This window comes from Cyprinodon tularosa, unplaced genomic scaffold (genome assembly GCF_016077235.1).
Source record: "Cyprinodon tularosa strain WSP-4 unplaced genomic scaffold, ASM1607723v1 ctg107, whole genome shotgun sequence".
In the NCBI taxonomy this organism is placed as follows: domain Eukaryota; kingdom Metazoa; phylum Chordata; class Actinopteri; order Cyprinodontiformes; family Cyprinodontidae; genus Cyprinodon; species Cyprinodon tularosa.
In genome coordinates, this window is record NW_024037860.1 from 1854397 (window position 1) to 1868080 (window position 13684).

At 37.8% G+C, this 13684-nt stretch overlaps 1 protein-coding gene across 2 annotated transcripts in view; it reads right to left on the reverse strand.

Moving 5' to 3' along the window:
• Positions 1 to 451: 451 nt before the first annotated feature.
• Positions 452 to 13684, reverse strand: part of LOC119786031 (nuclear factor of activated T-cells, cytoplasmic 1-like) — a 77797-nt gene continuing 64564 nt past the window's right edge. For both annotated transcript variants that reach the window (XM_038289078.1, XM_038289086.1), the window contains exon 10: positions 452 to 1745. In XM_038289078.1, coding sequence (XP_038145006.1) covers positions 1690 to 1745 — 56 coding nt within the window. In that variant the 3' untranslated portion in view covers positions 452 to 1689. The remainder of the gene's footprint in view (positions 1746 to 13684) is intronic.

Sequence of the window (13684 nt, forward strand, 5' to 3'; positions counted from 1 at the left end):
ACATTTGCATGGTCACCATTGTGTGATTTATTCATCAATTTTTAGAGAACACATTAATTAAAATCACTTTAAACAAATTCCATTTTTTCATAAATATGTCATATTAAAGAGAAATGTTCCACCTTGCGCCGACAGAGAAACGTTTTACAGTTGCAACCATTTTTTTTAAGCCATGGAAGATAGTAAGGCACAAAATAGAAACCTTTTCCATACAGGATAGTCATGCTAATACAGAATATGTCCAAAAATGTATAGGTAGGCTACTCCAAAAGCTACTCTCAGCTAAATGACAACAGTATGGTGTGCATGCGCCATTAGACAGATAACATGAAAGCGGTTATAGGCAAGAAATGATATGTGACACACCAGAGGGGATCACTCTACAATATTTGGTCTGGAGGATAGTCTGCTGTAAAGTGCATTTTATTTGATGTAGGAGAAAACCTACATAGGAAAAAAAACTTGGACAATAACTTCACCAAAGATAAAATCCTTTGGTTCACAAAAATCAATTATTGCCACCTTCTAAATAAGTAACAGTCCTGCCAAAGATTTTGTAAAATCACCCAGATGTCGACAGAACTGAGCCTGTTGTGGAAAAAAAAAAAAAAACGTTGCCTATTTACAGGCAAGCCTGCAGTGCAAGAAGTAGCAGAAAGCGTTGTAGATTAAGCAGGTAAGCATACCGTTGTTCAGTTAAACTCATTGTTGTTCAGCTCCCACACCTACGTCTATAAGCTCCTGCTAATTAGGAACTTTTATCACAGGATTTGCACTTTATAATCTCTGATTGTCTCTGCAACAATATGACATGATCTGGGGATAAAAGCTGGAAGACAGAGAAAGGGTGAGGTCTGAAAACAAAAAGGCACTAAGGTGAAAAGCAGAATGAAAAACGGGAAATGAATGGGGAAAAAGCCATGATAGAAGCATAAGGCATACAATTTTTATCAGATATGTTTATACAAAATAATTATAATACATAACATTCAGCATACATGAAAAAAATATTATTAAGAATAATTATAGGAAAGCAAATAAAAAGTGATTAACATGTATCCATACATAGCCAACATATTTAAGAACCATTAACTCTGTTCCTACAGTATGTAAACAAATTGTTGAAATGATACAAAAAAAGTCATATAAAAACTTCTGCTTTGGGCTTCGATGAACCATCTGCACATGACTGCTGCTGCAGTATGACTGCTGTAAGGCACCAGTTTGGTTGTTGCTGAATGAATCAAAGTCATGATGCCTGACACCACCCAGCCATCCTGTCAATGCATTGACGCAGACTTAAAATGAAGATTGTCATCTTTAGAGGAGTGTTTCAGTCTTTCTGAACTGCTAGGTCCACCAATAGAACATTTATTTGATAATTAAGGCAAGAGTAGTCACATACTTTGCCACTGATATCACTTCCCTTTTTTAATGGAATACAACATTCACCTTGTTTATTTAAACAGAGCCTGATGGCGATTGTCAGTTTGAATCTGCAGCCATTTTCTGAGTAAGAAAAAAGAAAAAAAGAAACTGTCGCTTGTGACGCCTAGGCAGTAGATCCTCTTCATAATGATCTGGAACTCTAGTTTTTTTGTGTGTTGTCCTTTGGCTGAAGTTGCAGCTGGAATGTGTGTGTGTGTGATTGGGTGTGTCGGTGTGCTGCAGCAGAAGACATCTGGACGTCTAAGCATGAGTGTGCACAGAAATGCTGGAGAGGTCGTTCCTGATGATCTCGTTCACTGTCAAGACAAAAGAGAAACAGCATATTGTTAAAAATCTGACAGTTTTCAAGAACCTATGTTTTTCCGGTTGTGATAGGAGTTACTTTTTCATATTGATCAACTTATTCAGTTTAGTATATAAAGCACACCATTGTGTATTTATTTCTTCTCCATTTCTTTCTCATTTATACAGTATGTAGTGCAATTACTTTATTTTATAAACTAGTTGACATTTATTATATCAGATAACATTTTGAGGAGGATGTTTTTGTTGCAAATTAATTTAGATTTGTCATACTTTCTGATCCTCATGATTTTTGCCTTTTCAGGAAATGAGTCTTTAAACCAAAATGATAAAAAAATAAACCATTCATTCATGGAAATGATGAAGGGACTGGTTGAATTGTACTTCGATGATTTCAAACTTCTAGCATTTGTGTAGGAGTGGTTTATCAACACTAAATAATCAGATCAAGATAGTACAACTTTGCCAAAAATAAATTTGCCAAACTTAAACTAAATCTAAAATTTCTTAATCTTAGCTTAATGGTTGAACAAACTTTTTATGTGGGTTAATGTGGGTTGAGTTAAGATTACAATCTACAAAAAAAAAGAAAAAAAAGAAAAAAGAAAAAACAACCTAACAAAATATTTGCGTTGTTTGGCAACTTTTAGTCTTCTTTCAGATATAAACATATATAAGTATCTAGATCTGTGCAGTGGCTTTTTGAAAAGAACAAGTTGTCTTTTTGTAGCTGTTAAATTATGCAATGCTAACATTAGAGAAAATCAATATAATAATGCACATATTTTACCATATAACATTTTTCACACAGAGAGTTACTGAGGTGAGCATAAAGCCCGGTGGGACAGCAGATAATAAACTTAGGAAACTGTATTTTCAAAGAAACAGTTTAGAAGACAACGGAGTGTGTAATTTGATTAAACAACCAATTCTATATAGAAATAGAAGACAGATTATAAAAAAAAAAAAAAACTGTCAAGCCCTGCTTTAGTGGGGCAGTGGTTAGCTCACATGACCCATGTATGTAGGCCTTTATACTCCCCGCAGCAAAGTATTGCAGTGAACTTGACGCAGACATTTTTTGATATATGCTCAATTTTGAATTGTGGTCTGCGCTATGTTATATTCCACGCCACAACGCTGTGGGTCTAGATACGGCCGAGGCGGTGAGGAAGTATGTCTGTCCGACAACGGAGGGACATGAGGGCGAAAAAGAACGGGGATCAAGGTGGAAAACGATCCCAGCGACCGACCTTTGTTTGAATCTGACCTGTGGCCCTTTGCCACATGTCTTTTACCTTTCCTGTCAGCCTACTGTAAAAAAAAACAAAAAAAAAAACAAGCCAACAGTGCTGTTAAAATCTTCAACAAAAAAAAACATCTGTTGAGTTTCACTGACTTTAGCTTAGGCTGTTAATGCTGCCGTTTTACTAACTTTCACTAACGCATGGAAACACATGATGGTAGCTTATTTGTTATAGTCGACATCCTTAATCATGATACAACAATTCTAGAGATGTTAAGATGGAAATTAAAAACATTCTTAACTGGAAGAATACTCCTTCAAATGTAAATACTGAGTTTAAAAACGCAAAAAAAAGGGGCTTAACTCTATAAGGATTTATATAAACCCACAATCTCTTTTACTGTTGAAAAATAAGAAAACAAGTTAATCCAACTATCTGAGTTTGTTTGTATAGGATTTAATCACAAGACTCCCCACCTTAAAAAAAAAAATTAAATATAAGCAAATAAACATAAAAAGACCAGATTTTCCTCCTACAGAATGCTGAAAGTTTGAACTGGGTGTGATCACATAATTGTATGCATTGAAACCAAACTTAATAGTTGGCATAGTCATGGCAAAGCAGACAAATGGATATCAGCGACTGCAGTCCAAACATATCGATGTCATTACGAACACATATCGCCTCTCACACACATCTGTGTTTTAAGCCCATCGTCTTGTCTTTCCTGCATTCAGTTCCTGTGCCCGCGCTTTTCCCACGGTTGGACAGGCAGGGATTAGTACCCTCCTTTATCTGCTGTATTCTCTGGAAAAACAGAGGGAAGTGACTCGAGAAAGATGGCGAGACCCCGAGACCTGCAAACAGGGTGCTTCGGGGGCATCGGAGTGATAACGGGGACTGGAGTAGACACGGAGAGAAAAACAAGCTGGGTGAAACCAGCGGCAGGAAGTCCACCCACTCTGAGGTTCAAAGGAGGCCTGCAGTGTGCTATCAAAAGATAGAGTTTAGAAAACGGTGAGGCATCAGCACATTTCCAGACGAAAAAAACACAGTCTGTGTCTGTGTTAATTCAGGCTTAACACACAAACATGTCCTTCTACTTGTTGCATGAGAATGAATTATACATAAAATTTTAAACGATCTATAATTAGGGGATGTAACTACAAATAATACCTATTATACGCATGGAAACATAAAGGAACATCTAAAAGAGGTAGGTCACAAGCTTTGCCATGCCTTTTGCTTTGAATGCAAACACCCACCTATCTACACACAATGACACAAAAACACGCACACTCAGGTTGGTCGGGACTCACCTCCCTCAACAGGAGGAACTCCCTTCGGAAAAATCCAACCTGTGCCAACACCGCTAGCTGTTTTCAACCCTGTTCCACTCCGAGGCTAAACAGGCATTTACATGCTGAGGTTATTTTTAGCTCCCCCATTACGGGACATAAAGGAAGTAACAAGCACATGCAACAATGAAATGATCCAGCTTTAATGCTGCTGCACAACACTGTTTGCAGAGGTGAGAAAACAGCTCCAGGTAATTCTGCATAACGGCTGGGAAAACCCAAGAATTCAGCAGCAAAAAAAAAAAGCCACAAATGTTCCCTTTCTTTTTCTCACAGCAAACTCCATTGCTTCCTTTCTTCTTTTCAGTCACAGTAAAAATAAGAATGTGACGTTTCCTCCACCCACGTATTAACTGTGGTGTTATTTTCAAGCTTTTTAACTAATATTTTCCACAGGCATGCAGCGTTATGTTCCGCTTTAAAAAAAAAAAAAATCACTCAAGAGTTGATGAAGGTACCACACTGGCCCCTGGGTTGTCATCCTTGCACTGTGTCACAAGTGTGAGAATTTTAGAAACAGGATGTGGCCAACTGTGGCACCGCAAGACACCTCCCGGCTATTTATAGCCGCCTAATGATGCATCGTGCGTATACTATTTACTTGCATCAACTTCTGGGAAATTGAGAAATCGTGAAGAACCTGAATGAGTGATGCTCACAATACCTACCTCATAAAATCTCATAACTGAAAAGGGAACTAACACGATTATGTGTGATCTTGATGATCTGTCCCTGCCTTACTATTTCTGTTTTTCCCCACCTTTAGTGCAACCTGATGGCAACAAATCTGCTTTTAGATGGAAAAGAAAGTGAAAAGTGAAAAAATATTTTGCCAGAGGAGTACAGGCAGGCAGTGAGACTATCTTCTCTTATAATATGTCACAATTTTATGATTTCATTGTAAAGAAGGCATTCCTGGTGTTCTGTTTTGTGTTTTCTTTTCACAGCTCTGGAAACTTGTTTTTTTTTCTTTTTGCCCAAGTTAATAATGGAAACCTGTAACTGGGAGGATACGCTGTCATGAACAAACAAAAACAGCGGAAAACTAAGCTCCAAATATTCCCCCAGCTGAAAAAAAAGAAAAGAAAAGAAACACGTGCCCTGCAAAGCACTGGTTAAACAGAGTGACATCCTTTTATTGGCTGCACCCCCCCCAAAGCAATCAGTAAACCACCGCCTAGACCTGTCAGGACTAATGCATAAGGCTGGGCAGCAGGGAGGTTTATTTTTAAGGGGGGCAGGTATGAGACTGACATGACAATTAATACTATACTTTACTGTGATGCCACTGAGGCTTAACAGTTCAATGGACAATCTGGCTCTTTTGTGCGGCCTTACTCGTGTTTCTTGGCAGGTAGCTAAACCCCTGTCTCCAAAGGGCGTGACAGCAGGCTGAGTAAATGTTGACTTCACTGGAATTACTTGTCTGCATCAATTGTGACAGAAGGTGGTTTGCTTCAACCTGCTGTAAAGAAAACCAGAGTACATGCTGCAAAACATGAAGCGCCAACTAATTACCTACAGTGCAACAGGTTATGAGCTATAAAAAAGCACCATATGAATGACTTTGACCAATTTGTATTTAAATACTGCAGGGGAGATAACACTCATTCTTGTAGATTATTACTATAGAAGCAAACATTCACACTTCTGTTTGATTATTTGAAAATCAAAACCTACTGAAGTTCAGACGATCTCTATAACAAGGACGTAGAGAGCAACTCATTTGATTGTCATTGCTCTGCAAATTTATTGGCAATTCTAAAAGGTTTGTTGTTACTACATTATTTCTGTGTTTGGATTTAGTGACAATGCTCAGTGAGGCAGAGAGGATGAAATCAGACACACATTTAATTAATCAGGTTTAACTTTTGTTTTGCAATACTACTGGAAAATAAACCTCTATCATTACATCTTTTCATGCTGCAAACAGGTTTTGTTCTCTTCAGAGTTCCCCTGACTTCACTTTAAAGCTACAGTGTGTAATTTTCAGCCACATCTAACGTCCAGACTGCAGACCGCAGCAACATGAACATCTCCCCCCCACCGCTTCTCCCCCCCAACAGTACAGCGAGCGTTATGGGACAAAATGTCTTCCACGACGTCCGCATCACCTACCTTCTCAAGTGATGAGGTTTGTTTACATAGATAATTTTACAGATAGTATTTCATTAGTCTGTGTAGGGTATAGATTTCAGTACCGTCTCAGTTCACCTCTCTCAACTTGCCGTAGTTACTTTCGAGCGTAATGGGCGATCTCGCAATCACTAGTTTGTTGGCTCTGCGCTGCCGTAGAGCAAAGATGTCTGCCTCCATGGCTGCGAGACCCGCTCCTATGTAATTATAAATAACGAATTCTAAGGCAACGCAAATATTAAGGTTAAGAGGCTGAGCTCGTAGATGATGATAAATAACATAGTTATGTATAATATATTACGTTTCTGACTGTATATCCCTGTAATTATTACACACTGTAGCTATAATTGTTTCTATCGTTTTGCATCAGTTAGTTTCTCCTGGATTTCAGATTATCAGTGTCTTCAATGAAAATATATGCCACAGATAATCATTTTTATTTTATATATAAACTGAAATTTCCCCTCCATTTCACAATAATAATTTTTTTTTATCAATCACATACAATCTCTGTGCATTCAAGTTTGTTGTTGTAATGTTTTAAAGTGTGAAAAGGGATTGCTTTCGAGTCAATGAGTCGATTCAATCAACTGGTTTACCTTAGAGAGAAAACTTTGAATCATATTAACTGTATGATCTGGTGACCTGTAAAGTGCCTTGAGATGACATGTGTTGTGAATTGCCGCTATAGAAATAAACTGAATTGAATTTTAAAACATAAATACAATAGAGAAATAAAGAAGTGCAAATATTAGGTTTAAAAAATAAAGGTAAACATGTAGGCAATAATATTTGGCAAAAGTAGATTGAATTATTAAAAGCATCTTAGGACCTTGGACCTCTTTTTTCTATATTATTATTGCTGTTATTATTATTGTTATTTCAAAACTATTGATAAGGATAATTTTTCCATATTTATTTTGGCTGTATGAAAACCAACAATTTTGTTTCCATGAGAGAAAAGTTTTAATTTGCACTTAAACTTGGTGAGATTGTATTTAGCATATACGTATTTATTTTAAAACGCAGTGCTTTTCCACTATGAAGGAGATACCTCTTTGTAAATTAAATGTCTTTGTTTTGATCTAAGATTAAAACACTTTTAATTTTGAAATGGCATTTGAAGGTGAAATATAAATACATAAATTGTAAACTAGAGGTTTTGTTCTATCTAAAAAGAGCTTGTTGTGTTAAGTTTCTCTTCTACTTTTGAAAGTAATGCAAGTGAAGGCTTTATGACTCCGTTTACTAACTTTCAGCATGAACCTGACCTCCACAGGAGATTTAGTTAGCATTGTTAGTGGCAGGCGCTGCTCATCGGGGTTCGATAACAGCCGGGCTTCCTCAGAGAACAGAGGATGCCCTGTGGTCTAAGATGCCAAGCCTTTAGGACTGAGAGCTACTTGGAGGATCAGGCTGTTGTAACACAATCCCCTGCAGTAAAATCAGTTCTGACCGCCGTGAAACGACAGCGAATTCGCCTCCTCACAGGCTTCCCCAGCTGACGATTCAAAACATGACCTCTGAACTTCAGGTTGTAACGGCAGCTTCCTGCATGTAACCCCTATTCCCATTAGAGGCCTCCTGACCCTTAAAAAGAGAAATGCACCTTCCTGGTTCTTCCCTTACTTTTCCAACATGTATGATTCGCAGCTGTTTTGAGGTCAAGGACCTTCACACTGAAGCAAGGGGAAATATTTTCTATGCTTACATGTACCCCATCAACTCCGTGAGAAATAAGAGAAGCTTCCTTCTATTGTGGCAGTCAGAGACTCTACAACATGAGGAAGCTGATCTGAGTCACAGACCTTCTTTCATGTAAACACCATACAAGTATAAACACCAAAGTGTGTAGAGAGTAAAACAGCCTAACTGTTAGGTGGACTCACTGTTAAACTTAATCTGAAACTTGTGCTTTCATGTGAAATTGATTTGGTTGGGAAGCCAAACCAAAGCTGCAACTTGCCGGAGAGAGACAATTGAATTTCCTGCTACATATTACTTTTGTTTCCCCACTATATCAAATCTTCCCTCGGCCTCTGCTCAAACACTTAATGGACAATTTGCTACCTCCCACACGCAGCTCAAGTGGCTCAGACTGCGTCACTTATCTTCTACTCATAACCAGCGGTGTCAAAAATAGGGAGGGGTCAGAGGTCAGAAAACACTCGTACGGAACCAGACGAACCGGGGGATCCAAATTCAGTGGGTGAAAAAGAATACGTGGAACAGAGGGCGATGCAATCATGATTCTCACAGATAAATGCAAATGGAAGGAGACAAAGCGTTCCACTCATTCTTCACCCTGATAAAGTGCTTCATAAATTCATCTGAGCCTCACAGGTTGACAGCTTCTAATCCAAAGCATGGCTCCCTTTGGGCCTAATGATGTGATGATATGTGCAGACAGTATATTTCATCTGCACGAGGCTGAAAGTGTGAAGCCTCAGGCTTTCCCAAGAGGAAACATCCAGTCTCCAGAACTGACAGAGCGGATTAAGAAAAAAAAAAAAAAAATTGCAGCAGAGCTGGAGTTTGTTTTAAGAATAGGTCTATCTTGAAAAGAGAAGTATTACAAGGACCTACAACAGCCCTGTGGGGCTGCCAATCAACATTTACCATTGCTGCTATGAATAATGATACCTTGAAAATAGTGAATAAAAAGTTATTGATAAAGGAAAATGATGTAGATAACAGCAGATAAGCAACATCACTTTCTATATCTCACTTTCATTCTGAGTCAAATCAAAAACTCCCCAGCAGCTGAAGGAGAGGCACTGATAGAAATATCTCACCAAGGTCTATAAACATTGCAAATATTATGCAATTTAGACATTATTGCATACATTTTTATTTTTACCTAATGTATGATATTGAATATGTAAATGAATAAATAAACATAAAGAGGATAAGTAAGGCTGTTTTCTTTTTCTTTTGACAAAATTGATATTCTGAAAAAGACAAAAAAAATAACGTTAATGGTATTGTACCTATTTATACTTAGAAGTAACCTGTGAACGGATTCCAAGAATCACTTCACTGATTTGTTGTGTGAGATCATGGCAAAGAAAAAAGAAAAAACCCCAAGGCAAGTTATCAAGTAGAGAACTGTGCATCTCCAAACATCTGGTTCATCTTGGGTTCACTTTCCAGACCCATAGAGTTTCATGAAAAAATAAAAAGCAGCTATCTCATTGTACAGGAAGGAGACAAGTCCTGTGTTCAAGAGATGAACGTGTTCGGTGAAGAACTTATGTAGATTTGGGTTGAAACTAGTTGGACAGTTTGATTGTCTTCAGAGAAACTGACCCTGCGTCCTCATGGCAGGAAAGACCCTTCAGAGAGCAAAAGACTTCAAAAGAAAGAAAAGAAAGGCAGGGTATAGATTGCAAACAATCTTACCAGCAAAGAGATTAATTCATGGAGACATGTCCTGTGATTTGATAAAACTAGAACTTAAGTGACTGGAAATATGTACGTATGGTACATAAAAAAGAAAAAACAAAAAGCATGAAATTTTGATTAAAACATTTTAATTTTTTATTTTAAATTCAATTAAATTAATTGGGTTAATTGGGTTCTACTTCCAAACATATTGCATGGATGGTTAACTGATATATTTATTATTATTTACAAAGAGGATTAAATAATGCTGAAATAAAAATTACAAATAATATTAAATAATGCTGAAAAAAGATTTTATAGACACGTTTGGACCCAACTAACTCTTTAAAAAAGACAAAGAACGATTCAACAATCTGGCTTAAACCCAACAAAATTACTCTTTTGGAGTTATACCAAAGCCTAAATTCATACCAATGAAAATATTAGAGCAAACAAGGTGATTTAAAAAAGAAGAGATGGAAAAAAAAAAGTTTTATCCTTCATGATATAGGAATTGTTTTATCTGACTTGATGTCAGACAAAAATGTGTGCTACTTTTTACAAAGTATATTAATATCCAGTTTTCTTAGTGCCAAAGAAAAGGCCAAAATATACTTCCATAGGTTAAGCATTACTACACCGCTACAATGCTCTGCTTGATATTTATATGTATGCAAAAAACTTTATTGGACACCTTTTTTGGGATTATTTCAAAAGCAATGAACAGAGAAACAGAGATGAAACGGAAAAAAGAAAAGGCAGAATGTTAATAGGGAGAGAATATAGATAATAAACAATATGCAGTTTAGCTGTCATCCCAACCCAAACTGTATGCTTGCCAGGGTGCAGCAAACATATTTTTATTGCTGATGCTAAACAGTCCTTGCTGTCTGATTGTTGGAAAAAGTTATTGTATGACGCAAGGAAGAGGTTTACTCACTATTCCTATCATTGTTATAGAAAATGCTTCAAGCTGTTCTTGGATGATAACAATTTAATTGTACATTCAATAAAAGGTCTGTTATGTGTTCCAAAAACAATACTAGAGACTATCGCTAATGATGATGAATCACATGCAGTCCTAATATTGTCCTGATTTACTTTTTTAACACCATGGTGTTCAAAATTATGTCAGAACAAAAGCAGAGACATGTTTCCCCATCTACAAATGCACAAAGTGCTTCACTTTGCTCATTTTTTAAACGGGAAATTGTCGCTATTCTAACTGAAACCGAGTCAATTGCGGTATTGACAGGTCAGTCCACCAGCGTAGACATGTTTGTATTGCCCCAGCAAGGCCTTTCTGACTGTCGTCATTCCAAGCCCCAAAAAACACTGCTGGCACGTCATTGGTCCGACCTGCTGGTTGTTATGAGACAGATGTATCAGCGGAAGTCTTTCAAGATGGATTTGTTGTGAGACTGAAATCTCAGATCTCGCGACAATTTAGCTTGCAGTGCAAGCTTATAAGTCCAGTTCAACCAGACCAATTTATGTTTGTATTCTAAATCAATGGCTAAGGAAATGGCACTTGGGAGCTCAAACTGTCTGGTTAGTTTCAAACCCTTTCCACCAAAGTCTGAGTTTGAAGTAGTTTCTGAATAGGGAGACATCTGTGAGTTGTTTGGTCAACATAGGAGATGCTTGGTCTTGCTCATATTCTTTGGAGTATGGTCTTCAGGAAAAAAGGGAAAACCTCTTCAAAAAACAGAGAAAATAAGCATAGAAAAGACCAAGGGGTGCCGGTAATCTTATTGCTTCAAATTTCTGCACCCTTGTAGTTTTGGTATTTATTTACCTAATGCTGGCATATCTGTGAGGATTCTCAGTCATCCGGGTCATGGTCAAGCTTGAAAAAGTTCAGTCTAGGCAACTTCACGTCCAGTTGCCTAGACTGAACTTTTTCAAGGCTAATGCTGGCAGCTGGTACCCTCTAGTGATTGTTTGTACCTACTTCAGCTAAGAATGGCTTACAATCATCCTCTAGGATCTCGCCATATTCTGCTGTAAACAAATTGGGTTACATGACTTCAACTAAATATTTCTCCAAGCAGTATTTTGTTCAAATCCATTTAAGTTAATCAGGGATCATAACTCTAAAGTCATTTTTCAAAAGACTTAACCATCGTGTGATCAGAACCATGTACAGTATGTAAGACTCTTGAAGATGAATAATCTCATGGACTACAAGCAAAAATGAACAGCTATGTAAAATTCTAAGCCTAGTTTTACCTTTTGAAAGTTATAGTTCATGCCTTTGTTAACAATTTAAATCTGTTGCCAAACCATAACGGTACAGAATGTGCCTCACCTGTTCTACTTAAATATAGCCAGATTTTCTAGAAAGACTTGAAAGCAGTAAAACAGTGGTATCCCAAATTAGAACTATAAAGACGACAACTTTTACTGAAAGCCCCACCATTGATGAGCTTACTTTGGCACACAACCTTTCCCTTTGATCTAAGGTGGTATGTTCTGCCTTTCCCTATCAAACCACAGTCTCTCTTTCTCTTTGTGGGCCTGCCACACTTCCCTCTCCACCACCTCCTCCTCTCATTTCCTCCGGGGCCCAGGAGGCTGAGGGTGTGTGCGCTTAAGGTTGGTCTCCAGGGAGGAAGAAGGAGGAGGTGTTTACATGGAGGTGATCTCCAGTGCCCTTAACAACGAATCCTCTGAATTCATTCTGTGGTCGATGGAGACCAGATAACTAGAAGTACTTTAATGAATCCAAATGACATGAAAGATATACAAATATTTGGAGGATTTTAAATCCCAATGCTTTGCAAAAAGAGAATTTCACAGATATGTACAGCATAGTACCCGCAACATAAAGCAGATTGGCAGGAAAAATTCCTAAATGTAGTGCAGATGTTTGAAAGCTTGGCGCGCAAATGTTGCATTAAAATTTGTGCTTCAGATTTTCAGTTTACACAGTTCAGCCTGATTGGCTTAAGCTGTTACTCATGCAGCTACAGAGCCAGAATACCACAACAGAGCTCGACAATCAAAGTGTTTATCAAAAGCACGCTCAGAAGTTAGAAGTGAAAGAGCTTCTGTGTGCATGGATGAGGACTTGATGAAAACAAAAGCTCAGTTTCACACAACCAGTGAAGCGTAAAGCAAACACAAAACCATTAAAAAGCATCAAACCGAGTAAAACGCACACATCTTAGTGATTGAGATATGAAAGGAGACATTTAAACTCTTCTCACGCCTCATTACTGGTGGCTTTATGGTAAAATAACTCAGTCATCTGATAAAGCTGCTGCGAAGGAGCCTGAACTGTTTCAGTGGAGGCTGCTGTAGACACAGAGACAAAGTAAAAACACGGGAGCATACTGAAGCAATCATATTGCAGTAGGCTCCGGTCATTTGGGTGAATTTTGGCTGTGCACCTGTACAGAACACAATTTACTACTGCACTAGTAGCGCGGAGCTGTAAATCAACTGTTACCTGTTTTAAATTATATTCCTTTATTTTTACAAAGTGAAGCAATTGTCTCTCTGTCCGAAAATCGGTTACGTCAGCTGATACTTTATTGTTCACTATCAATCATACATAGAATGCTTGGAAAGGCTCATTTCTCTTATTCAGTGTTTTGCTGTAGATGATGCTTGAATGCTATGGCCTTTTGGTAACCCCTATGCTATCTACTGTTTCGCTATCTATAAAAAGCAGAAAACTCCCCTCAATGTCATCTGCAGGATACCAAGGCTTATTATTTTTAAATGTTGGGAAAAGACACAGTAATGATGCTACTGAAAAGACACTGTTCTATTCTGCTTAACAGAGAACACGGGTTGCTT